Source organism: Pristiophorus japonicus, chromosome 1, assembly GCF_044704955.1.
Source record: "Pristiophorus japonicus isolate sPriJap1 chromosome 1, sPriJap1.hap1, whole genome shotgun sequence".
In the NCBI taxonomy this organism is placed as follows: Eukaryota; Metazoa; Chordata; class Chondrichthyes; family Pristiophoridae; genus Pristiophorus; species Pristiophorus japonicus.
This window is the reverse complement of record NC_091977.1, coordinates 3,403,326-3,430,403: the sequence shown is the minus strand read 5'-3', so window position 1 is coordinate 3,430,403 and position 27,078 is coordinate 3,403,326. Positions and strand designations below refer to the sequence as shown.

Here is a 27,078-nt window from a genome sequence, read left to right as displayed (position 1 = left end):
TGGATTGTGTGCACTGTATTGGATTGTGCATACTGTGATATGTGTGGGCCCTAGGTCCATGCAGCAGAGCAGGTCTCCAGTCGCCTTGGTTAACCCTTGCCACTGGACCAAGACCTAGCTCTGTCAAGCCCCGTGTGGTGGCTGGTGTGCAACGGTCACCCCACGTTAAAAAAATCCACGCACAGGCATCTTCCACCCTTCAGGATGTAGTTCGGGATCCGGAATATTAGGTCCTTCATTGAAACACTTGTGAACTCATCCCTTTTTTGTGTGGAAGCAAGTCATCCTCACTTCGAGGGACCGCCTATGATGATGATCTTTTCGTAAATATGGAAACCAAAACTGCACACAGTATTCCAGGTGTAGCCTCATCAATACCCTGTAGAATTGTAGCAAGACTGCCCTGCTTTTATACACCATCTTCCCTGCTTTTATACGCCATGTTCGGTGTTTTTAAACTTATGTCGACAGGGAGGAGGATAAGGTGTGGGTTGATGTTGTTGGGCGGGTGTGAGGGGTGGCAGGGCGGTGATTTGTGGTGGCGATGGAGGGAGGGAGGGAGGGAGTCAGTCAGGCCGCCACCTGGTGTAGTAGTTCGGGTATAATTTTGTGAGGCAACGTCGGAACAGGTCTGGGTAAAGGGCGTCCACAGCAGCCGAGGCAACGGAACAAGACGGTACCCACAGTGAGTGACTGCCTCTATGCCCAGCGGAGGTACCATCATCATCATCATCCATCATCATAAGCAGTCCCTCAGAATCGAGGAAGTCTTGCTTCCACTCTTAAAATTAGTCCTGGAGTTAGACCAGTAGGGCCTCTCGCCGACAACGAACTCTGCCTCGATCACCTCGCTCCGTCTCTCGCCAACAACGAACTCTGCCTCGATCACCTCGCTCCGTCTCTCGCTGACAACGAACTCTGCCTCGATCACCTCGCTCTGTCTCTCGCTGACAACGAACTCTGCCTCGATCACCTCGCTCCGTCTCTCGCTGACAACGAACTCTGCCTCGATCACCTCGCTCCGTCTCTCGCTGACAACGAACTCTGCCTCGATCACCTCGCTCCGTCTCTCGCTGACAACGAACTCTGCCTCGATCACCTCGCTCTGTCTCTCGCCGACAACGAACTCTGCCTCGATCACCTCGCTCCGTCTCTCGCCTACAACGAACTCTGCCTCGATCACCTCGCTCCGTCTCTCGCTGACAACGAACTCTGCCTCGATCACCTCGCTCCGTCTCTCGCTGACAACGAACTCTGCCTCGATCACCTCGCTCCACCTCTCGCTGACAACGAACTCTGCCTCGATCACCTCGCTCCGTCTCTCGCTGACAACGAACTCTGCCTCGATCACCTCGCTCCACCTCTCGCCAACAACGAACTCTGCCTCGATCACCTCGCTCCGTCTCTCGCTGACAACGAACTCTGCCTCGATCACCTCGCTCCGTCTCTCGCCAACAACGAACTCTGCCTCGATCACCCCGCTCCACCTCTCGCCAACAACGAACTCTGCCTCGATCACCTCGCTCCGTCTCTCGCTGACAACGAACTCTGCCTCGATCACCTCGCTCCACCTCTCGCTGACAACGAACTCTGCCTCGATCACCTCGCTCCGCCTCTCGCCAACAACGAACTCTGCCTCGATCACCCCGCTCCACCTCTCGCTGACAACGAACTCTGCCTCGATCACCTCGCTCCGTCTCTCGCTGACAACGAACTCTGCCTCGATCACCTCGCTCCGTCTCTCGCTGACAACGAACTCTGCCTCGATCACCTCGCTCCGTCTCTCGCTGACAACGAACTCTGCCTCAATCACCCCGCTCCACCTCTCGCTGACAACGAACTCTGCCTCGATCACCTCGCTCCGTCTCTCGCTGACAACGAACTCTGCCTCGATCACCTCGCTCCGTCTCTCGCTGACAACGAACTCTGCCTCGATCACCTCGCTCCACCTCTCGCTGACAACGAACTCTGCCTCGATCACCTCGCTCCACCTCTCACCGACAACGAACTCTGCCTCGATCACCTCGCTCCACCTCTCGCTGACAACGAACTCTGCCTCGATCACCCCGCTCCACCTCTCGCTGACAACGAACTCTGCCTCGATCACCTCGCTCCACCTCTCACCGACAACGAACTCTGCCTCGATCACCTCGCTCCACCTCTCGCTGACAACGAACTCTGCCTCGATCACCCCGCTCCGTCTCTCGCTGACAACGAACTCTGCCTCGATCACCTCGCTCCGTCTCTCGCTGACAACGAACTTTGCCTCGATCACCTCGCTCCACCTCTCGCTGACAACGAACTCTGCCTCGATCACCTCGCTCCACCTCTCACCGACAACGAACTCTGCCTCGATCACCTCGCTCCACCTCTCGCTGACAACGAACTCTGCCTCGATCACCTCGCTCCGTCTCTCGCTGACAACGAACTCTGCCTCGATCACCTCGCTCCACCTCTCGCTGACAACGAACTCTGCCTCGATCACCTCGCTCCACCTCTCGCTGACAACGAACTCTGCCTCGATCACCTCGCTCCACCTCTCGCTGACAACGAACTCTGCCTCGATCACCCCGCTCCACCTCTCGCTGACAACGAACTCTGCCTCGATCACCTCGCTCCGTCTCTCGCTGACAACGAACTCTGCCTCGATCACCTCGCTCCGTCTCTCGCCGACAACGAACTCTGCCTCGATCACCTCGCTCCGTCTCTCGCCAACAACGAACTCTGCCTCGATCACCTCGCTCCGTCTCTCGCTGACAACGAACTCTGCCTCGATCACCCCGCTCCGTCTCTCGCTGACAACGAACTCTGCCTCGATCACCTCGCTCCACCTCTCGCTGACAACGAACTCTGCCTCGATCACCTCGCTCCACCTCTCGCTGACAACGAACTCTGCCTCGATCACCTCGCTCCGTCTCTCGCTGACAACGAACTCTGCCTCGATCACCTCGCTCCACCTCTCGCTGACAACGAACTCTGCCTCGATCACCTCGCTCCGTCTCTCGCTGACAACGAACTCTGCCTCGATCACCTCGCTCCGTCTCTCGCTGACAACGAACTCTGCCTCGATCACCCCGCTCCATCTCTCGCTGACAACGAACTCTGCCTCGATCACCTCGCTCCACCTCTCGCTGACAACGAACTCTGCCTCGATCACCTCGCTCCACCTCTCGCTGACAACGAACTCTGCCTCGATCACCTCGCTCCGTCTCTCGCTGACAACGAACTCTGCCTCGATCACCTCGCTCCGTCTCTCGCCGACAACGATAAATGTATTAGATGTTTTTTGAGGATGTAACTAGCAGGGTAGATAAAGGGGAACCAGTAGATGTAGTATATTTGGATTTTCAAAAGGCATTCGATAAGGTGCTACATAAAAGATTATTACACAAGATAAGGGCTCATGGAATTGGGGGTAATGTATCAGCATGGACAGAAGATTGGTTAACGGACAGAAAACAGAGTAGGGATAAACGGGTCATTTTCTGGTTGGCAGGCTGTAACTAGTGGGGTGCCGCAAGGATCAGTGCTGGGGCCTCAGCTATTCACAATCTATACAAATGACGTAGATGAAGGGACCGAGTGTAATGTATCCAAGTTTGCTGACGATACAAAGCTAGGTGGGACAGTAAGCTGTGAGGTGAACACAAAGTGTCTGCAAAGGGATATAGATAGACTAAGTGAGTGGGCAGTATGGTGGCAGATGGAGTATAATGGAGGGAAATGTGAGGTTATTCATGTTGGTCAGAAGAATAGAAACAGAATATTTTTAAAGTAGTGTGAAACTTTTAAATGTTCAGAGAGATTTGGGTGTCCTTGTGCAAGAATCACAGAAAGTTAGCGTGCAGGTACAGCAAGCAATAAGGAAGGCAAATGGCATGTTGTCATTTATTGCAAGGGGGTTGGAGTATAAGAGTAAGGAAACATCGAAACATAGAAAATAGATGCATGGGTGGGCCATTTGGCCCTTCGAGCCTGCATCACCATTCAATAAGATCATGCACCACCTCAGTACCCCTTTCCTGCTTTCTCTCCATACCCCTTGATCCCTTTAGCAGTAAGGGCCATATCTAACTCTCTTTTGAATATATCTAACGAACTAGCCTCAACAACTTTCTGTGGTAGAGAATGCCACAGGTTAACAACTCTCTGAATGAAGAAGTTTCTCCTCATCTCAGTCTTAAATGGCTTACCCCTTATCCTTAGACTGTGACCCCCTGGTTCTGAACTTCCCCAGTATCGGGAACATTCTTCCTGCATCTAACCTGTCCAATCCCATCAGAATGTTATGTGTTTCTATGAGATCCCCTCTCATTCTTCTAAACTCCAGTGAATACAGGCCCAGTCGATCCAGTCTCTCCCCATATGTCAGTCCTGCCATCCCGGGAATCAGTCTGGTGAACCTTCGCTGCACTCCCTCAATAGCAAGAACATCCTTCCTCAGATTAGGAGACCAAAACTGAACACAATATTCCAGGTGAGGCCTCACCAAGTCTTGCTACAATTGTACAGGGCCTTGGTGAGACCACACCTGGAGTACTGTGCACAGTTCTGGTCTCCTCATCTATGGAAGGATATACTTGCCTTGCAGGTGGTACAACGGAGATTCACTTGATTGATTCCTGGGATGAGAGGGCTCTCCTATGATGAGCGATTGTGTAGGATGGGCCTATACTCTCTGGAGTTTAGAGGAATGAGAGGTGATGTCATTGAAACATACAAGATTCTGAGGGGGATTGACAGGGTAGATGCTGAGAGGTTGTTTCCCCTGGCTGGAGTGTCTAGAACCAGGGGACACAGTCTCGGGATAAGGGGTCGGCCATTTAAGACAGAAATGAGGAGGAATTTCTTTACTCAGAGGGTTGTGAATCTCTGGAATTCTCTGCCCCAGAGGGCTGTGGCTGCTGAGTCTCTGACAATATTCAAGGCCGAGATCGATGGATTTTTGGAGTAGAGGGGAATCAAGGGATATGGAGATCGGGCAGGAAAGTGGAGTTGAGGTCGATGATCAGCCATGATCTTATTAAATGGCGGAGCAGGCTCGAGGGGTCATCGGGCCTACTCTTGCTCCTATTTCCTATGTTCTTATGAGGCGCTGACCATCATTTTCTAATCCTTGCTGGCTACAGGTGTGGTGCTGGAGGACTGAGGAACAGGATAAATCTTCATTTAGAAAGACACGGATTAATCAAGGACAGTCAGCATGGATTTGTGAATGGAAGGGCGGGTCCGACTAATTGATGTCCTTATGTAACAGAGGATCGATGAGGGCAGTGCGTATGATGTAGTGTATAGGGATTTTAGCAAAGCTTTTGATAAAGTCCCACATGGCAAACTGGTCATGGAAGTAAAAGCCCATGGGATCCAGGGCAAAGTGGCAAGTTAGCTCCAAAATTGCCTCAGAGGAAGGAAGCAAATCGTAATGGTTGATGGGTGTTTTGTGACTGGAAGGCTGTTTCAAGCAGGGCTCAGTACTAGGACCCTTGCTTTTTGTGGCATATAGCAATGATTTAAACCTGAATTAAGGGGTATGAGCAAGACATTTGCAGATGAGAGAAAAATCGGCTGATATGGTTGATAATAAGAGCATAAGAAATAGGAACAGGCGTAAGCCATACGGCCCCTCCAGCCTGCTCCGCCATTCAATACGATCATGGCTGATCTGATCATGGACTCAGCTCCACTTCCCCGCCCGCTCACCATAACCCCTTATCCCTTATCATTTAAGAAACTGTCTTAAATTTATTCAATGTCCCAGCTTCCACAGCTCTCTGAGACAGCGAATTCCACAGATTTACAACCCTCTGAGAGAAGAAATTCCTCCTCATCGCTTTTTAAATGGGCGGCCCCTTATTCTAATATCATGCCCCCTAGTTCTAGTCTCCCCCATCAGTGGAAACATTCTCTCGGCATCCACCTTATCAAGCCCCCTTATAATCTTATACGTTTCGATAAGATCATCTCTCATTCTTCTGAATTCCAATGAGTAGAGGCCCAACCTACTCAACCTTTCATCATCCCCAGAATCAACCGAGTGAACCTTCTCCAAAATGCCTCCAAAGCAAGTGTATTCTTTCGTAAATATGGAAACCAAAACTACACGCAGTATTCCAGGTGTGGCCTCACCAATACCCGGTATAACTGTAGCAAGACTTCCTGCTTTTATACTCCATCCCCTTTGCAATAAAGGCCAAGACACCATTGGCCTTCCTGATCACTTGCTGTACCTGTATCCTTTTGTGTTTTATGCACAAGTACCCCCAGGTCCCGCTGTACTGCGGCACTTTGCAATCTTTCTCCATTTAAATAATAACTTGCTCTTTGATTTTTTTCTGCCAAAGTGCATGACCTCACACTTTCCGACATTATACTCCATCTATCAAATTTTTGCCCACTCACTTAGCCTGTCTATGTCCTTTTGCAGATTTTGTGTGTCCTCCTCATACATTGCTTTTCCTGCCATCTTTGTATCATCAGCAAACTTGGCTACGTTACACTCAGTCCTTCTTCCAAGTTGTTAATATAGATTGTAAATAGTTGGGGTCCCAGCACTGATCCCACTAGTTACTGGTTGCCAAGCAGAAAATTAAGAAGAAAGCTGCGGACTGCAGGAAGATATCAGTGAACTGGTCAGGTGTGCAGAACAGTGGCAAATGGAATTCAATCCAGAGAAGTGTGGGTAATGCATTTGGGGAGGGCTAACAAGTCAAGGGAATAGACATTAAATGGTAGGACACTGAGAAGTGTAGAGGAACAAAGGGACCTTGGAGTGCAGGTCACAGATCCCTGAAGGCAGCAGGCCAGGTAGTTAAGAAGGCATACGGAATGCTTGCCTTTATCAGCCGAGGCATAGAATTTTATGCTCGGTCGAAGCTGGAGTACTGTGTGCAGTTCTGGTCACCACATACAGGAAAGATGTGATTGTGCTGGAGGAGATTTACGAGACTGTTGCCTGGACTGGAGAATTTTAGCTATGAGGGAAGATTGGATAGGCTGGGTTTGTTTTCTTTGGAACAGAGGAGGCTGAGGGGAGACTCGATTGAGGTGCATACAATTATGAGGGGCCTTGATAGAGTGGATAGGAAGGGCCTATTTCCCTTAGCAGAGGGGTCAACAACCAGGGGGTATAGTATTTAAAGTAATTGGTAAAAAATTTAGAGGGGATTTGAGGGGAAATTTCTTCACCCAGAGGGTGGTGGGGATCTGGAACTCACTTTCTGAAAGGGTGATATACAGAGCTAAGCGATCCTACAATCAATGGATCAGATCAAAGCTCTGCAGTCCTGCCACATCTAGTCATAGAATCATACAATCATAGAAATTTACAGCACGGAAGGAGGCCATTTCGGCCCAATGTGTCCGCGCCGGCTGAAAAAATGTGGACCCTCACTACATTTAAAAAGTGCTTAGATGTGCATTTATAGGCCCCAAGTTTCCACAAGCGGCAAAACAGGCACCCCTCCGAGCTGGGCGCCCGTTTTTCGCGCCGAAAACGGCGCCTGAAAAAAACGCGCTATTCTCGAGCGCCTTGCAGCTCGATGTCAGCTTGGCGCGGCGCACAGGGGGCGGAGCCTACCACTCGCGCCGATTTTGTAAGTAGGAGGGGGCGGGTACAATTTAAATGAGTTTTTTTCGTGCCGGCAACCCTGCGCGTGCGCGTTGGAGCGTTTGCGCATGCGCAGTCTGAAGTAAACATTGGCACTCGGCCATTTTAAAAAGTGCTGCAGAAAAAGTGAAAATTTGTTTATTGAACCCTTGCAAAGGCTTGCATTTTAATTTTCTTGATATTTCTGTGTGTGAAGGTGAGGGAGTGCATTCTGTAATTAAAGATAGACTGTGATAAACGGGACACATGCACTTGTTTGAGACTATTCAAATTCTTTGTAGCTGTTCAATTTTTAACATTTTTAAATAAAACCACATTGCCCTTCCATGATCAGCACTGAGGCTTCTTGCAGCTTTCTCCCCCTGCCGTCTGTCAGGCCTGACGGCAAACGGCTGCCTCAAGTATTGAGGCTTCCTGCAGCCTTCTCCCTCCCTCCCTCCCCCTGCCGTCAGTCGGTCCCGACGGCAAACCACTGCCTGAAAGGCCTGCCTGAAGCACTTTCACACAGGTAGGAAGATGGTTTATTTAATCTTTTCTTTGCTTATAAATTTTTATTCAGGTTGGATTTATTTGTATAATATTTGTGTAAGTATAACTAAGGATTGATTGTAGAATTTAATGACTTCCCTTCCCCCCCTCCCCCCCACCTCGTTCCCGACGCCTAATTTGTAACCTGCACCTGATTTTGTAATGTGTGGACAAGGTTTTTTCAAGCCTACAAAAATCTTCACTTGCTCCATTCTAAGTTAGTTTGGAGTACGTTTTCACTGTGGAAACTTTCAAATCAGGCGTCAGTGGCCGGACACGCCCCCTTTTGAAAAAAAAATTCTGTTCAAAAGTGAAACTGTTCTACCTGACTAGAACTGCAGAAAACTTAAATGTGGAGAATTCCGATTTCTAAGATATTCCGTTCTCCACCAGTTGCTCCTAAAAATCAGGAGCAAATCATGTGGAAACTTGGGGCCAAAGTGCCGTAACCTGCAGGTCTACGGACCAAGAGCTGGAAAGTGGGATTAGGCTGGATAGCTTTTTGTCAGCCGGCACAGACACAATGGGCCAAAATGGCCTCCTTCCGTGCTGTAAATTTCTATGATTGTATGTGTTATGTATGGAGAAAGAGTCAGACTGAACACTGTGAGCTTAAAGTAAAGTGTGACCTTAGTCTTTTATTGCAGGTCTCCAGAGTGCCTCTCCAACCTGTGAAGCCTCCTTAAATACCTGTGCTTCCAAGGGATTATGGGATCCCTTGGGACTCCAGGGGACGAGCCCTCTGGTGGCTATACAGAGTATATACAAGTATACATATATAACACTTTCCCCCCCCTCCCCCTAAGTCAATAGTGTAACTGTTTACAATGTGAGTCGATCTGGGGCCCTTCTTGCCCTGGTTGATCATCTCGGTGTGAAAGCTGGTATTGGAGAATCAATTGTTGGGACCTTGCTTGGCTGCTGTACAGCTGGCCTTGCTGGGCTGCCTGGTGTGTTGGACCCTGCTGGGCTGCTGTGGATGATGGGTTCTGCTTCGTGGTCAAACGTGGTGCCGGTTGTGTCCTTACACACTACAGCAAATCAACACGAGGCACATACTGGAGCCAAGGTCACTCTGTGACCTATATCTTTATTCACAGGACCAAGAAGTGATGACCCTGCGTGGGACCTCCCTTTATATACCTGGATGACCAGGTGAGGAGTGTCTCCCATAAATTCACCCCCTGTGGTCAAGGTGTGCATTTCTCAAGTGTGTACAGTGTTGTTACATAAGGTTACAGTTATGTGAAGGTTACAAACATGACATCACCTCCCCCCAAACGTCTTTGGGTCAAAGATTGAGTCTTTCAGGCGGTCGACGCGCTCTCGTGGAGCGCCGCAGTTGGGGCTCTGGTTGTTGAGCTTTGGCATGCGTCTTTGTCACCTGTGGTGATTCCGGCCTGTCCGGGCTGACCGCAGGGACTGTGCATGCTGCTGAATGTTCTTGTTGCTCGTTCTCTGGCAGTGGTGTGGGCAGCATCTCATGATGTTCCTCAGGTTCCTCAGTGTCCATGCTGAACCTTTTTTTTACTTGGTCCAGATGGTTGCGGCATATTTGCCCATTGTTGAGCCTGACCACTATGAACCTATTCCCCTCTTTACCAACCACAGTACCCTCGAGCCACTTGGGCCCCACGGCGTGATTGAGAACAAATACCGGGTCATCGATTTCTATCCATCTCCCCTTTGAGTTACAGTCGTGGCATTCATTTTGGGACTGGCGCTTGCCCTCAACAATGTCTGACAGGACTGGATGAATGAGGGACAGCCGAGTTTTAAGTGTACGTTTCATGAGTAGTTCCGCTGGCGGGACTCCCGTGAGCGAGTGCGGTCGGGACCTATAGGCCAGCAGGAGGCGCGATAGACGGTATTGAAGGGAGGGTCCTTGAATCCAGAGCATGCCTTGCTTTATGATTTGGACCACACGTTCCGCCTAGCCATTGGAAGCCGGTTTGAACCTGTCCTGACAAGTTTAATGCCATTACCCGACATGAACTCCCGGAATTAATAGCTAGTGAAACACGGGCCGTTGTTGCTAACTAGGATGTCCGGCAAACCGTGGGTCGCAAAGACCGCGCGCAGACTCTCCACTGTGGTGGATGTCGTGTACGAATTCAATATGATGCACTCGATCCATTTCGAGTATGCATCAACGACAACGAGGAACATTTTTCCCATGAGTGGGCCCGTGTAGTCTACGTGAATACATGACCATGGCTTGGTGGGCCAGGGCCACGGGCTGAGTGGGGCCTCCCTGGGGGCATTGCTCAGCTGGGCACACGTCGTGCACCTGTGAACACAGTGTTCCAGGTCTGCATCAATTCCCGGCCACCAAACATGTGACCGGGCAATGGCCTTCATTAGCACGATACCTGAGAGCTCGCTGTGGAGTTCCCTGATGAATGCTTCCCTTCCCTTCTGGGGCATGACTACCCAGTTGCCCCATAGTAGGCAGTCGGCTTGGATGGAGAGTTCATCCATCCTTCTGTGCAACGGTCTGACCTCTTCAGGGCATGCTCTGTGTGCGGGCGCCCAATCCCCAGTCAGGACACATTTCTTAATCAGAGATAGGAGGGGATCTCTGTCTGTTTGTCCAGATTTTGATCTGGCGGGCTGTGATGGGGGAGCCTGCGCTGTCAAAGGCATCGACAGCCATGACCATCTCAGCGCTTTGCTCCGCTGCCCCCTCAGTGGTGGCCAGTGAAAGCCTGCTGAGCGCGTCAGCGCAATTTTCGTGCCTGGTTGGTGCCGTATGGTGCCGTCATACACAGCCAGCATGAGAGCCCATCGCTGTATGCGAGCTGACGCATTGGAGTTGACGGCCTTGCTGTCGGACAACAGGGATGTTAATGGCTTGTGATCCATTTCTAACTCGAACCTTCTGCCAAAAAGGTACTGATGCATCTTTTTCACCCGTAGACACATGTGAGTACCTCCTTTTCAACCATTTCATACCCCCTTTCTGCTTGGGAAAGCGACCTGGAAGCATAAGCCACAGGTTAGAGTTGGCCCTCACCATTACTCTGTTGCAACACACACCCAACCCCATAGGATGATGCATCACATGTCAAAACCAATTGCTTACAGGGGTCGTACAGGGTCAATAACTTATTTGAACAAAGCAGGTTCCGCGCCTGATTGAAAGCCCGTTCCTGACAGTCCCCCCAAAACCAATCGCAACCCTTACGCAGGAGCACGTGCAGCGGCTCCAACAATGTACTTAAGTTCGGCAGAAAGTTCCCGAAATAATTCAATAGTCCCAGAAATGAACGCAACTCCGATGTGTTGCCGGGCCTGGGCACGTGATGGATCGCCTCCTTTGGATTCGGTAGGCTGGATCCCATCTGTGGCAACCCTCCTGCCCAAAAACTTGACCTCTGGGGCCAGAAACACACACTTGGACTTCTAGTCGCAGGCCTACCCGGTCCAGTCGGTGTAGCACCTCCTTCAGGTTGTGGAGGTGTTCCTCGGTGTCCCGACCCGTGATAAGAATGTCGTCTTGAAATACGATTGTTCCGGGGATGGATTTGAGCAGGCTTTCCATGTTCCTCTGAAAGATCGCGACTGCTGAACGAATGCCAAACGGACACCTGTTGTAGACAAACAGCCCCTTGTGCGTGGTGATGGTGGTCAGTAGCTTGGATTCTTCAGCCAGTTCCTGGGTCATGTCGGGCGAAGTGAGGTCCAACTTGGTGAACAGCTTGCCACCTGCCAGCGTGGCAAAAAGATCCTCCGCTCTCGGAAGCGGGTATTGGTCTTGTAGTGACACTCGGTTGATGGCCTTGTAGTCGCCACAGATCCTGACTGAGCCATCCGTTTTTAAAACAGGGACGATGGGGCTTGCCCAGTCGCTGAATTCAACGGGCGAAATTATGCCCTCTCTTAGCAACCTGTCCAACTCATTCTCAATTTTCTCACGCATCACATACGGCACAGCTCTGGCTTTGTGGTGCACTGGTGTGGCGTCCGGGGTGATGCGTATCACCACTTTGGCGCCTTTGAAAGTCCCGACGCCAGGTTGAAATAATGACTCGAACTTTTGTAGGACCTGTGAGCAGGAACTTCGCTCCACAGATGAAATGGCATGCACATCCTCCCATTTCCAGTTCATTTCGGCTAGCCAGCTCCTCCCCAAGAGCACGGGACCATTTCCCGGGACAATCCAGAGTGGCAGCCGGTTCTGAGACCCATTATGTGTGACCACCAACATTGCACTGCCTAGCACTGGGATGATCTCTTTGGTGTACGTCCATAATTGCGTGTCAATGCGTTCAAGTTTGGGTCTGCTAGCTCTGAGTGGCCACAGTTTCTCGAATTGTTGGACACTCATAAGAGACTGGCTGGCTCCTGTGTCCAGCTCCATGCGTACCAGGATGCCGTTTAACAGTACTCTCATCATCATAAGTGGTGTTCTTGTGTATGAGCTGTGGATGTTTGCCACCTGAACCCACTGAACTTTAGTGTCCATTGCTGTTTCCCAGGCATACCCCTGCCTTGCAGACCACTCTTGTGGTTCATCCACTTCGTAAACCAGCCGTGTTGCGGGCCTCCTGCACACCCTGGCTAAATGTCCACTCAAGTTACAATTTCTGCACATGAATTGTTGGAACCAGCAGGTTTTCGCAGCATGTTTGCCCCCACACCTCCAGCATGAGCTGAGATTGTTGTGAACAAAAGAGCTGTTACCAGGCATTCCTCTCTGATTGTCTCTTTGATTACTCTTGAGAACTCTGTTTGTGGGTGTCAATGGTCCCTCCCGGGATGTATTGTCTGTTGTGATGGTGTAAATGGCCGTTCAACCTGCCATTGTCTCTGTTGCGGACCCACCCTAGAGTCTGTTACTGCCTGATTGGTGTTGAATTGCCCTTGCCTGCCTGCGGGGTTCTGAGTCGCGTTTACCATGTTAACTCCCTGCTCCATCACCATGTTGGGAGCAGAGTTGCACGCATATATGATCTTGGTTTCCTCCTCCCCCGCCATGAAGGTCTGAGCCATCAACGCAGCTGCTTCCAAGCTCAAATCCTTGGGCTCAATTAGCTTCCTAAAAATCCCGGCATGACTAATGCCCTCAATGAAGAAAGCCCGTAACATCTCTCCCCTGCAGGTGTCTGTGAACTTACAGAGGCTGGCCAAGCGCCGAAGGTCCGCAACGAAGTCTGGTATGCTCTGCCCTTCCCGACGTCGGTGTGTATAGAATCGGTGTCGGGCCATGTGTTTACTGCTCGCCGGTTTGAGGTGCTCACCGATCAGTTTACTGAGCTCCTCAAAGGTCTTGTTCGCTGGCTTCTCGGGTGTGAGCAGGTCTTTCATCAGCGCGTACGTCTTACGTCCACAGCTGGTCAGTAGGTGCGCCCTCCACTTGTCAGCCGTTGCTGCTCCCAGCCAGTCCTTCATGACAAAACTCTGCTGGAGCCTCTCAATGAAATCGTCCCAGTCCTCACCAACACAGTACCGTTCCTCCGTGCTACCGGTGGCCATTCTCTTGAGTCGTTGATTCCCGTTTCTCATCGCCAAATGTTGTGTCCTTACACACTACAACAAATCAACACGAGGCACTCTGTGACCTGTACCTTTATTCACAGGACCAAGAAGTGATGACCCTGCGTGGGACCTCCCTTTATATACCTGGATGACCAGGTAAGGAGTGTCTCCCACAAGTTCACCCCCTGTAGTCAAGGTGTGCATTTCTCAGGTGTGTACAGTGTTGTTACATAAGGTTACAGTTATGTGAAGGTTACAAACATGATAGTGCCATTTGCCACTGGTGTGTATGTTGGGGGGTCAAAGAAGATAGGGTCCAAAGTGGGTTGCTCAGGATAGTCTGTGAATCTGAATTTGATTTGGTCCAAGTGTTTCCGGTGAAGGAGTCCATTTGAAAGTTTGACCCAAAACACCCTGCTCCCCTCTTTGGCCACGACAGTGCCGGGAAGCCACTTGGGACCTTGTCCATAATTCAACATAAATACAGGATCATTGATTTCAATCTCGCTTGACACATTTGCGCTATCATGGTATGTACTTTGTTGAAGCCGCCTGCTCTCTACCTGTTCATGTAGATCAGGGTGAACTAACGAGAGCCTTGACTTAAGTGCTCTTTTCATGAGCTGTTCAGCAGGTGGGATCCCAGTGAGTGAGTGGGGTCTCGTGCGGTAGCTAAGCAGGACTCGGGATAGGCGAGTCTGCAGTGAGCCTTCAGTTACCCTCTTCAAGCCCTACTTGGTTTGCACTGCTCTCTCTGCCTGACCATTGGACGCTGATTTAAACGGGGCAGATGTGACATGTTTGATCCCGTTGCGGGTCATGAATTCTTTGAACTCGACACTGGTAAAACATGGCCCATCTTCACTCACCAGGACATCGGTAGGCCGTGTGTGGCAAACATGGCCCGCAGGCTTTCAGTAGTGGTGCTAGCCAACATTATATCACATTCAGTCCACTTGGAGTATGCATCTACAACCACAAGGAACATTTTACCCAAGAACGGGCCATAGTCGACATGTACCCTAGAACACGGTTTGGAGGGCCAAGACCATAAACTTAGCAACGCCTACCTGGGTCCGTTGCTTAACTGCAGCATGTATTACATCTGTGCACGTAGGACTCTAAGTCCGCATCAATACCGGGCCTCCACTCATGGGATCTGACTATCACTTTCATCATTACGATGCCTGGGTAGGTACTGTGGAGTTAACTGATGAAGGTGTCTCTGCCCTTCTTGGGAACCACTACACGATTTCCCCACAGAAGGCAGTCTGCATATATAGACATTTCATCTTTGCACCGCTGGAACGGCTTTATCTCTTCCTGCATTTCTACAGAGACACTGGACCAGCTCCTGTGGAGCACACAGTTTTTGACAAGGGACAATAAGAGGTCCTGGCTCGTCCAGGTTTTGATCTGCTGGGCAGTGATTGCTCACTCTCGAATGCTTCCATAACCATGGCTAAATCTGCGGCCAGCGCCATTTCCACCCCCGTGGTGGGCAATGGCAGTCGGCTGAGAGCATCGGTGCAGTTTTCTGTGCCTGACCTGTGGCGGATGGTGTAGTTGTATGCGGACAACGTGAGCGCCCATCTCTGGATGCGGGCCGATGCGTTGGTATTTATTCCTTTACTCTTGGAAAACAGGGATATGAGTGGCTTATGGTCAGTTTCCAATTTGAATTTTAGCCCAAACAGGTATTGATGCATTTTCTTTACCCCATAGACACACGCTAACGCTTCTTTTTCAATCATGCTGTAGCCTCTCTCAGCCTTAGACAGACTCCTGGATGCATAAGCAACCGGTTGCAAAATCATTAGCTTGTTGCAATACACACCCGACGCCATATGACGATGCATCACATGCTAGTACCAAATGCTTACATGGATCATACAATACAAACAATTTGTTTAAGCATAACAATTTCCTAGCTTTTGCAAAGGCATTTTCTTGGCTTTTTGCCCCATGCCCATTTGTCCCCTTTTCTCAGTAAGACATGCAGTGGTTTTAAAGGTGTGCCGAGACCCGGTAAGAAGTTACCAAAGTAGTTCAAGAGTCCTAGAAACTACCGCAGCTCCGTCACGTTCTGTGGCCTCGGTGCGTTCTTGATTGCTTCTGTCTTCACGTTGGTGGGCCTGATGTTGTCCGCCGCAATCGTCCTTCTCAAGAACTCCACTTCACGCGCCAGAAAAACGCACTTCGAGCATTTTAACCTGAGCCCCACGTGGTTGAGTCGACTAAGAACCTCCTCCAGGTTCTGCAGGTGCTCGACTGTGTTCCAACCTGTGACCAAGATGGTGTCCTGGAAGACCACGGTGTGCGGGAACGACTTCACTAAGCTTTCCAAGTTTCTCTGGAATAATGCCGCCGCTGATCGAATTCTAAACGGGCATCTGTTATAAATAAAAAGACCTTTGTGCGTATTGATGCAGGTGAGGCCCTTCGATGATTCCTCCAGTTCCTGCGTCATGTAGGCTGAAGTCGGATCCAGCTTCGTGAACGTCTTTCCTCCCGCCAACGTTGCAAAGAGGTCGTTGGCCTTTGGTAGTGGGTATTGGTCCTGCAGGGAGAAACGATTGATAGTTACTTTGTAATCGCCACAGATTCTGACGATGCCATCTCCCTTGAGGACTGGGACAATAGGACTGGCCCACTCGTTAAACTCAATCGGTGAAATGATGCCCTCTCTTTGCAGCCGGTCTAGCTCGATCTCTACCCTTTCTCTCATCATGTACGGTACTGCTCTCGCCTTGTGATGGATGGGACGCGCCCCCGGAATTAGGTGGATCTGCACTTTTGCTCCTTGGAATTTTTTAATGCCTGGTTCGAACAGCGACGGAATTTTGTTTACGACCTGGGCACACGAAGTCAAGTCAAATCTGCGCAGTCAATTCATCCACCTTATTACGAATGCTCCTTGCATTGAGACTCAGAGCCTTCAGGCTTGTTTTTTTAACACTCTTTGTCCTTTTTGAATTATGTTGTAATGTGGCCCTTTTTGATTTTTGCCCTTGATTTCTCTGCCCTCCACTCTTGCTTTTCTCCTTCCTACCTTTTGCTTCTGCCCCCTTTTTACTTCCCTCTGTCTCCCTGCATAGATTCCCATCCCCCTGCCATTTTAGTTTACACCCTCCCCAACAGCACGAGCAAACACTCCGCCTAGGACATTGGTTCTGATCCTGCCCAGGTGCAGGCCATCTAATTTGTACGGTCCCACCTCCCCCAGAACAGGTTCCAATGTCCCAGGAATTTGAATCCCTTCCCCTTGCACCATTCCTCAAGCCACGTATTCATCTGAGCTACCCTGCAATTCCTATTCGTGGCACTGGTAGCAATCCTGAGATTTCTGCCTTTGAGGTCCTACTTTTTAATTTAACTCCTAGCTCCCTAAATTCAGCTTGTAGAACCTCACCCATTTTATACCTATATTGTTGGTACCTATATGTACCACGACAGCTGGCTGTTCACCCTCCCCCTCCAGAATGCACTGCAGCCGCTCCGAGACATCCTTGACCCTTACACCAGGGAGGCAACATACTATCCTGGAGTCTCGTTTGCGGCCGCAGAAACACCTATCTAATCCCCTAACAACAGAATCCCCTTTCACTATAGCTCTCTCACTCTTTTTCCTGCCCTCCTGTGCAGCAAAGCCACCCCTGGTGCCATGGACTTGGCTGCTGCTGCCCTCCCCTGATGAGTCATCTCCCCCAACAGTACCCAAGGTGGTGTATCTGTTTTGGAAGGAGATGACCTCAGGGGAACCCTGCACTACCTTCCTTCCACTGCTCTGCCTGATGGTCACCCATTCCCTATCTGGCTGTGTAACCTTTATCTGCGGTGTGACCAACTCACTAAACCTGCTATTCATGACATCCTCAGCATCGCGGATGCTCTACAGTGAATCCATTCGCAGCTCCAGTGCCGCAATGCGGTCTGTCAGGAGCTGCAGCTGGATACACTTCCTGCACCTGCACACTGGAAGCGTCCCTGACTACCCACATAACCCAGGAGGAGCATGGCACGGGTCTGGGCTCTCCTGCCATGACTTAACCCTTAAATTACTTAATTGGTAACAACGCCAAAGGTTTCTTACTGATTAGAAAAGAAAAAGATTAAATACTCACCAATCCACCAGCCAATCACTTACCTGCTTGGCTGTGACGGCACACTTAGATTTCTTTTTGCCTCTGCCTCTGTACCAGCTGCCGTCCCCGCCTTCTGGGCCCTTTTTATTGGCCTCACTGCTCCCAACCTGCTCCGCTCCGACCTCTGCCATAAGGCACTTTGGCTGGGGAGGGTTCAATTAGGAGGGGGAAAATAGAGTATGAGAGGAAGCTTGCAGGGAACATAAAAACTGACTGCAAAAGCTTCGATAGATATGTGAAGACAAAAAGATTAGTGCAGAATAATGTAGGTCCCTTGTGGTCAGAATCAGGTGAATTTATAATGGGGAACAATGAAATGGCAGACCAATTGAACACATACTTTGGTTCTGTCTTCACTAAGGAAGACACAAATAACCTCCCGAAAATACTAGGGGACAGAGGGTCTAGCGAGAAGGAGGAACTGAGGGAAATCCTTATTAGTCATGAAATTGTGATAGGGAAATTGATGGGATTGAAGGCCGATAAATCCCCAGGGCCTGATAGTCTGCATCCCAGAGTACTTAAGGGAGTGGCTCTAGAAATAGTGGATGCATTGGTGATCATTTTCCAGCAGTCTATCAACTCTGGATCAGTTCCTTTGGATTCGAGGGTAGCTAATGTAACCCCACTTTTTAAAAAAGGAGGGAGAGAGAAAACAGGGAATTATAGACCGGTTAACCTGACATAGGTAGTGGAGAAAATGCTGGAATCAATTATTAAAGATGTAATAGCAGCGCATTTGGAAAGCAGTGACAGGATCGGTCCAAGTCAGGATGGATTTATGAAAGGGAAATCATGCTTGTCAAATCTTCCAGAATTTTTTGAGGATGTAACTAGTAGAGTGGATGTGGTGTATTTGGACTTTCAAAAGGCTTTTGACAAGGTCCCACACAAGAGATTAGTGTGGAAAATCAAGGCACATGGGATTGGGGATAATGTATTGATGTGGATAGAGAACTGGTTGGCAGACAGGAAGCAAAGAGTGGGAATAAACGGGTCCTTTTCAGAATGGCAGGCAGTGACTAGTGGGCTACCGCAAGGTTCAGTGCTGGGACCCCAGCTATTTACAATATACATCAATAATTTGGATGAAGGAATTGAGTGTAATACCTCCAAGTTTGCAGATGACACTAAGAGGCTGCAGGGTGACTTGGATAGGTTAGGTGAGTGGGTAAATGCATGGCAGATGCGATATAATGTGGATAAGTGTGAGGTTATCCACTTTGGTGGCAAAAACAGGAAGGTAGATTATTATCTGAACAGTGACAGATTAGTAAAAGGGGAGGTGCAATGAGACCAGGGTGTCATGGTACATCAGTCATTGAAAGTAGGCATGCAGGTACAGCAGGCAGTTAAGAAAGCAAATGGCATGTTGGCCTTCATAGCGAGAGGATTTGAGTATAGGAGCAGGGAGGTCTTGCTGCAGTTGTACAGAAACATGGAAACATAGAAAATAGGTGCAGGAGTAGGCCATTCGGCCCTTCGAGCCTGCACCACCATTCAATAAGATCATGGCTGATCATTCCCTCAGTACCCCTTTCCTGCTTTCTCTCCATACCTCTTGATCCCTTTAGCCGTAAGGGCCATATCTAACCCCCTCTTGAATATATCCAATGAACTGGCATCAACAACTCTCTGCGGTAGGGAATTCCACAGGTTAACAACCCTCTGAGTGAAGAAGTTTCCCCTCATCTCAGTCCTAAATGGCCTACCACTTAACCGAAGACTGCGTCCCCTGGTTCTGAACTTCCCCAATATCGGGAACATTCTTGCCGCATCTAACCTATCTAGTCCCATCAGAATTTTATAAGTTTCTATGAGATCCCCTCTCAGCCTTCTAAACTCCAGTGTATAAAGGCCCGGTTGATCCAGTCTCTCCTCATATGTCAGTCCCGCCATCCCGGGAATCAGTCTGGTGAACCTTCGCTGCACTGCCTCAATAGCAAGAATGTCCTTCCTCAGATTAGGAGACCAAAGCTGAACGCAATATTCCAGGTGAATCCTCACCAAGGCCCTGTACAACTGCAGTAAGACCTCCCTGCTCCAATAATCAAATTCCCTAGCTATGAAGGCCAACATACCATTTGCCTTCTTCACCGCCTGCTGTACTTGCATGCCAACTTTCAATGACTGATGTACCATGACCCCCAGGTCTCGTTGCACCTCCCCCTTTCCTAATCTGCCGCCATTCAGATAATATTCTGCCTTCGTGTTTTTGCCCCCAAAGTGGATAACCTCATATTTATCCACATTATACTGCATCTGCCATGCATTTGCCCACTCACCTAACCTGTCCAAGTCACCCTGCAACCTTTTAGCGTCCTCCTCACAGCTCACACCGCCACCCAGTTTAGTGTCATCCGCAAACTTGGAGATATTACACTCAATTCCTTCATCTAAATCATTAATGTATATTGTAAATAGCTGGTGTCCCAGCACTGAGCCCTGCGGCACCCCACTAGTCACTGCCTGCCATTCTGAAAAGGACCCGTTTATCCTGACTCTGTGCTTCCTGTCTGCCAACCAGTTCTCTATCCATGTCAGTACATTACCCCCAATACCATGCGCTTTTTTTTTGCACACCAATCTTTTGTGTGGGACTTGTCAAAAGCCTTTTGATAATCCAAATACATCACATGCACTGGTTCTCCCTTGTCCACTCTACTAGTTACATCCTCAAAAAATTCCAGAAGATCTGTCAAGCATGATTTCCCTTTCATAAATCTATGCTGACTTGGACCGATCCTGTCACTGCTTTTCAAATGCGCTGCTATTTCATCTTTAATAATTAATTCCAATATTTTCCCCACTACTGATGTCAGGCTAACCGGTCTATCATTACCCGTTTTCTCTCTCCCTCCTTTTTTAAACAGTAGTGTTACATTAGCTACCCTCTAGTCCACAGGAACTGATCCAGAGTCGATAGACTGTTGGAAAATTATCACCAATGCATCCACTATTTCTATGGCCACTTCCTTAAGTACTCTGGGATGCAGACTATCAGGCCCCGGGGATTTATCGGCCTTCAATCCCATCAATTTCCCAAACACAATTTCCTGCTTTATAAGGATATCCTTCAGTTCCTCTTTCTCACGAGACCATCGGTCCCCTAGTATTTCTGAATGGTTATTTGTGTCTTCCTTCGTGAAAACAGAACCAAAGTATTTGTTTAACTGGTCCGCCATTTCTTTGTTCCCCATTATAAATTCACCTGAATCTGACTGCAAGGGACCTATGTTTGTTTTCACTAATCTTTTTCTCCTCACATATCTATAGAAACTTTTGCAGTCAGTTTTTATGTTCCCAGCAAGCTTCCTCTCATACTCTATTTTCCCCCTCTTAATTAAATCCTTTGTCCTCCTCTGCTGTATTACAAAATTCTCCCAGTCCTCAGGTTTGCTGGCCAATTTATATGCCTCTTCCTCAGATTTAACACTATCCTTAATTTCCCTTGTTAGCCACGGTTGAGTGACCTTCCCCGTTTTGACTCCAGACAGGGATGTACAATTGTTGAAGTTCATCCATGTGATCTTTAAATGTTTGCCATTGCCTATCCACCGTCAACCCTTTAAGTATCACTCGCCAGTCTATTCTAGCCAATTCACGTCTCATACCGTCGAAGTTAGCTTTCCCCAAGTTCAGGACCCTAGTCTCTGAATTAACTGTGTCATTCTCCATCTTAATAAAGAATTCTACCATATTATGGTCACTCTTCCCCAAGGAGCCTCGCACAACAAGATTATTAATTAGTCCTTTCTCATTACACATCACCCAGTCTCGGATGGCCAGCCCTCTCGTTGGTTCCTCAATATATTGGTCTAGAAAGCCATCCCTAATACACACCAGGAAATCCTCCTCCACCGCATTGCTACCAGTTTGGTTAGCCCAGTCAATATGTAGATTAAAGTCGCCCATGATAACTGCTGTACCTTTATTGCACGCATCTCTAATTTCTTGTTTGATGCTGTCCCCATCCTCATTACTACTGTTGGGTGGTCAGTACACAACTCCCACTAGCGTTTTCTGCCCTTTGGTATTCCGTAGCTCCACCCATACAGATTTCACATCATCCAAGCTACAGGGCCTTGGTGAGACCACACCTTTGAGTATTGCCTGCAGTTTTGGTCTCCTAATCTGAGGAAGGACATTCTTGCTGTTGAGGGAGTTCAGCGAAGGTTCACCATACTGATTCCTGGGATGGCAGGACTGACATATAAAGAAAGACTGGATCGACTAGGCTTATATTCACTGGAATTTAGAAGAATGAGAGGAGATCTCATAGAAGCATATAAAATTCTGATGGGATTGGACAGGTTCGATGCAGGAAGAATGTTCCCGATGTTGGGGAAGTCCAGACCCAGGGGTCTAAGGATAAGGGGTAAGCCATATAGGAGCGAGATGAGGAGGAACTTTTTCACCCAGAGAATTGTGAACCTGTGGAATTCTCCACCACAGACAGTTGTTGAGTCCAGTTCATTGGATATATTCAAAAGGGAGTTAGATGTGGCCCTTACGGCTAAAGGGATCAAGGGGTATGGAGAGAAGGCAAGAGTGTAGATTAAAGTCGCCCATGATAACTGCTGTACCTTTATTGCACGCATCCCTAATTTCTTGTTTGATGCTGTCCCCATCCTCATTCCTATTGTTGGGTAGTCTGTACACAACTCCCACCAGCGTTTTCTGCCCTTTGGTATTCCCTAGCTCCACCCATACAGATTCCACATCATCCAAGTTACAGGGCCTTGGTGAGACCACACCTTGAGTATTGTGTGCAGTTGCATGATCAGCCATGATCATATTGAACGATGGTGCAGGCTCGAAGGACCGAATGGAGTGCTCCTGTACCTATTTTCTATGTTTTCTAAGAGGGAGATAGATAGATTTCTAGAAACAAAAGGCATCAAGAGGTATGGGGGAAAAGCAGGAATATGCTGTTGAGATAGAGGATCAGCCATGATCATATTGAATGGGGGTGCAGACTCGAAGGGCTGAATTGCCTACTACTGTTTCTATGTTTCTCCCTGTCTTGGAGTTTCTCGACTGAAGTCACAATCTCCTTTCTCAATCTTGTCTTAGCAGCAGAAAACATTCGCAAAGCACTGTAACTAAATGTGAAAGTTGGAACCTTTCAGCCAACAGCCCGAGAGCTGTACCATGGTGGAGAGAAGCAGATTTATCCTGTTGGCTTTCGTAGCTGTACTTCTGACATCTTTAGAATCCGCCAAGATCCTGACAATCGGCCTGATTGGTAAGTTACAGATTGAAGCAATGAATGTGTAACTGTGTCATCTGATTGGTTTTAACAATGTGTTCGTAATTCGCACAGGACTGATTCACATTGTGACATTTCAACTTCTTCGGGCTAGAAATTGCGTGGCATCCCGTCTGAGGCGATAACTTTGGCGGGAGGGCAAGAGTATAACCGGGCGTGAAACATTTGCTTCTGCCGGGAACTTCCGGTTTTGCGCTCTGAGAGGGAAATGGAGCAGTAAATCAAGCACTACCACTTCCCTTCAAGCGCTGAAGGGAGTGAGAAGGGCGGTGTGGGCAGGGCTCTGAGCAATGTTCGGGGCAAGTGCTGCCGGTTTTTTCAGGCTGCCTCCCTCCCTTAAAGGGAAGTGCCAATGCTGTGTTGATTGAAATGTAAGGCTGTCTGTTGGGCGATAGCATCTGCGATACCGCATCGCAGCTCTGAGAGAGGTCATCATCATCATCATAGGCAGTCTCTCGGAAGCGAGGAAGACTTGCTTCCACTTTTAAAATGAGTCCTTAGGTGGCTGAACAGTCCAATACGAGAGAGAACCACAGTCCCTGTCACAGGTGGGACAGACAGACGTTGAGGGAAGGGGTGGGTGGGACTGGTTTGCCGCACGCTCCTTCCGCTGCCTGCGCTTGGTTTCTGCATGCTCTCGGCGACGAGACTCGAGGTGCTCAGCGCCCTCCCGGATGCACTTCCTCCACTTAGGGCGGTCTTTGGCCAGGGACTTCCAGGTGTCAGTGGGATGTTGCACTTTATCAGGGAGGCTTTGAGGGTGTCCTTGTAACTTTCCTCTGCCCACCTTTGGCTTGTTTGCCGTGAAGTAATTCCGAGTAGAACGCTTACTTTGGGAGTCTCGTGTCTGACATGTGAACAATGTGGCCTGCCCAGCGGAGCTGATCAAGTGTGGTCAGTGCTTCAATGCTGGGGATGTTGGCCTGGTCGAGGACACTAATGTTGGTGCGTCATTTTGTCTAGAAACAGGCCAGCGAAGTCAACATGGATCCTAGACCACGGTTTGGAGGGCCATGACCACAAATTTAGCGGTACCTCCCTGGGTGCATTGCTCAGTTGAGTGCATTGGCGTTGCATTGGCGCACGCAAGTCTGCCAAATCTGAGTCGATGCCGGGCCATCACACATGGGATCTGGCTATAGCTTTTATCATCACTATGCCTGGGTGTGTACTCTGTATGTCGCGTATGAACGTTTCCCTGCCTTTCTTGGGCAAAACCACATGATTACCCCACAAAAGACAGTCTGCCTGTATGGACATTTCGTCTTTACGTTGCTGGAACGGCTTGATCTCTTCATGTATCTCCGCTGGGACACTGGACCAGCTCCCATGGAGGACACAGTTTTTTACTCGGGACAGTAAAGGATCCTGGCTGGTCCAGGTCCTGATCTGGCGGGCCGTAACGGGTGACTTTTCGTTTTCAAATGCATCCATCACCAAGAGCAAGTCTGCAGGCTGTGCCAGTTCTACCCCGGTGGTGGGCAATGATAGCCGACTGAGAGAATCAGTGCAGTTCTCTGTGCCTGGCCTGTGCGAATTACATAGTTGTATGCAAACAGCGTAAGTGCCCATCTTTGGATGTGAGCAGAGGCATTGGTATTGATACCTCTGCTCTCTGAAAATAGCAATATGAGCGGCTTATGATCAGTTTCTAACTTGAACTTAAGCCGAAACAGATACTGATGCATTTTTTTCCCCCCGTAAACACAAGCGAGAGCTTTTTCAATCAAGCTGTAGGCCCTTTCCGCCTTGGACAAGCTCCTGGACGCATTAGCGACCGGTTGCAATGTTCCCGATTCATTTGCTTGTTGTAACCGACCCCGTGTGAAGACGCATTGCAAGCTAGCACTAAACGTTTACGAGGATCATACAGGACAGGCAGTTTGTTGGAACATAACTGATTTCGGGCTTTCTCAAAAGCTGTCTCTTGTGATTTCCCCCATACCCAGTCCTCTCCCTTGCGTAGCAACACATGCAGAGGTTCTAGCAAGGAGCTTAACCTGGGTAGGAAATTATCAAAATAATTGAAGAGTCCCAGGAACGACCACAGCTCCGTCACGTTCTGTGGTCTCGGCACATTCTTGATGGCCTCCATCTTGGCGTCGGTGGGTCCGATGTCGTCTGCTGTGATTCTTCTCCCTAAGAACTTGACCTTTGGCACCAGGAAAACACATTTTGAGTGTTTCAACCTGAGTCCCACGTGATCGAGCCAACTTAGAATCTCTTCCAGGTTCTGCAACTGTTCGATGGTGTCCCGACCTGTGACCAGTTTGTCGTCCTGGAAAACCATGGTGCGCGGAAGCGACTTTAGCAGACTCTCCATGGTCCTTTGAAAAATAGCCGCGGCCGATCGAATCCCAAACGGGCATCTATTGTAGATGAACAGACCTCTGTGCGAGTTGATGCAGGTGAGGCCTTTCGAAGATTCCACCAGCTCCTGCGTCATGTCGGCCGAGGTCAGGTCCAACTTGGTGAATGTCCTTCCTCCTGCAAATAGGTCGTCTGCCTTGGGTAGCGGGTACTGGTCCTGCAGCGAAAAACGGTTAATCGTTACTTTACAGTCCCCGCAAATTCTGACCGTGCCATTGCCCTTGAGAACCGGAACAATCGGACTGGCCCACTCGTTGAACTCCACTGGCGTGATGATGTCCTCGCGTTGCAGCCTGTCTAGCTCGATCTTCACTTTCTCTCGCATCATATATGGCACTGCCGGCGGTGCCTTGTGGTGGATGGATCATGTACCGGGAATTCTGTGGATCTGCACCTTCGCCCCTGAGAAACTTCCGATGCCTGGCTCAAATAACGACGGAAACTTGCTCAGAACCTGGGCACATGAGGTGACGTCGACGAACGAGAGCGCTCGGATGTCGTCCCAGTTCCAGCAGATTTTTCCCAGCCAGCTTTCTGCCGAACAGTGTGGGGTCATCCCCTGGTACTATCCATAGTGGGAGTTCGTGCACCACTCCATCATAGGAGACTTTTACTGCTGCACTGCCAATTACAGGGATCAGCTCTTTAGTGTAAGTTCTCAGCTTGGTGTGAATGGGGCTGAGCTTGGGCCTGTGTGCCTTGTTGCACCACAGCCTGTCGAAGGCCATTTTGCTCATGATGGACTGACTCGCACCCGTGTCCAATTCCATCGATACTGGAATTCCGTTCAGTTCAACTTTTAACATGATCGGTGGACATTTCGTGGTGAAGGTGTGTACCCCGTACACTTCTGCCTCCTCGGTTTGTCTCTAGTTCAGTTTGATCTGCCATGGGTCGGTCTTCTTCTGCAACGTGGTGGTTTGCAGCTCCTTAGTGTAAGTTCGCAGCTTGGTGTGAATGGGGCTCAGCTTGGGCCTGTGTGCGCATTCGCTGGAGGTGTCCCATTGTTCCACAGCCTTTGCACGCATAGTGTTTGAAGCGGTATTGATGGGCTCGATGATCACCTCCACAGTGTCAACAAGGTGTTAACTGCCTCGCATTCATGCTTGATGGCGGTCTCTGAGTCATCTCAGGTCGTGCAGCTGCAGGCGTTCTGCCATATGCATTCCTGCCTGAAAACGACGTACTTGCCGAAACATCTTTATGCTGTGAAATTTGTTTGGTGTATTGCTGGTGGACATAAATGCCTGGGCTATCATTATTGTTGTGTATGGAGAGTCAGATTGAACACTTTGAGCTCAAAGTTAAGTGTGACCGTAGTCTGTTATTGCAGGTCTCCAGAGTGCCTCTCCAACCTGTGAAGCCTCCTTAAATACCTATGCTCCCAAAGTATTATGGGATCCCTTGGGACTACAGGGGTTGAGCCCTCTGGTGGCTGTACAGAGTAAATACAAGTCCGCATATATAACAACACTCCCCCGCCCCGCCCCGACCCACCCCCGCCACCCCCTTCAAAGTCAACAGTGTAACTATTTACAATGTGAGTCGATCTGGGGCCCTTCTTGCCCTGGTTGATCGTCTCGGTGTGAAAGCTGGTGTTGTTGAATCATTTGTTGGGCCCTCGCTGGGCTGCTGTGCAGCTGGCCTTGCTGGGCTGCCTGGTGTATTGGGCCCTG

General features: G+C 49.4%; 1 protein-coding gene across 2 annotated transcripts in view; it reads left to right on the top strand.

Moving 5' to 3' along the window:
• LOC139274824 (UDP-glucuronosyltransferase 3A1-like) overlaps positions 1–27,078 on the top strand; it is a 92,037-nt gene that overhangs the window by 19,284 nt on the left and 45,675 nt on the right. The window contains exon 2 of one of the 2 annotated variants that reach the window (XM_070891632.1): positions 22,840–23,008. In XM_070891632.1, the coding sequence (XP_070747733.1) occupies positions 22,915–23,008 (94 nt within the window). In that variant the 5' untranslated portion in view covers positions 22,840–22,914. Of the gene's footprint in view, positions 1–22,836; positions 23,009–27,078 lie in introns of both variants that reach the window. The other variant, XM_070891555.1, reaches the window with a different exon arrangement.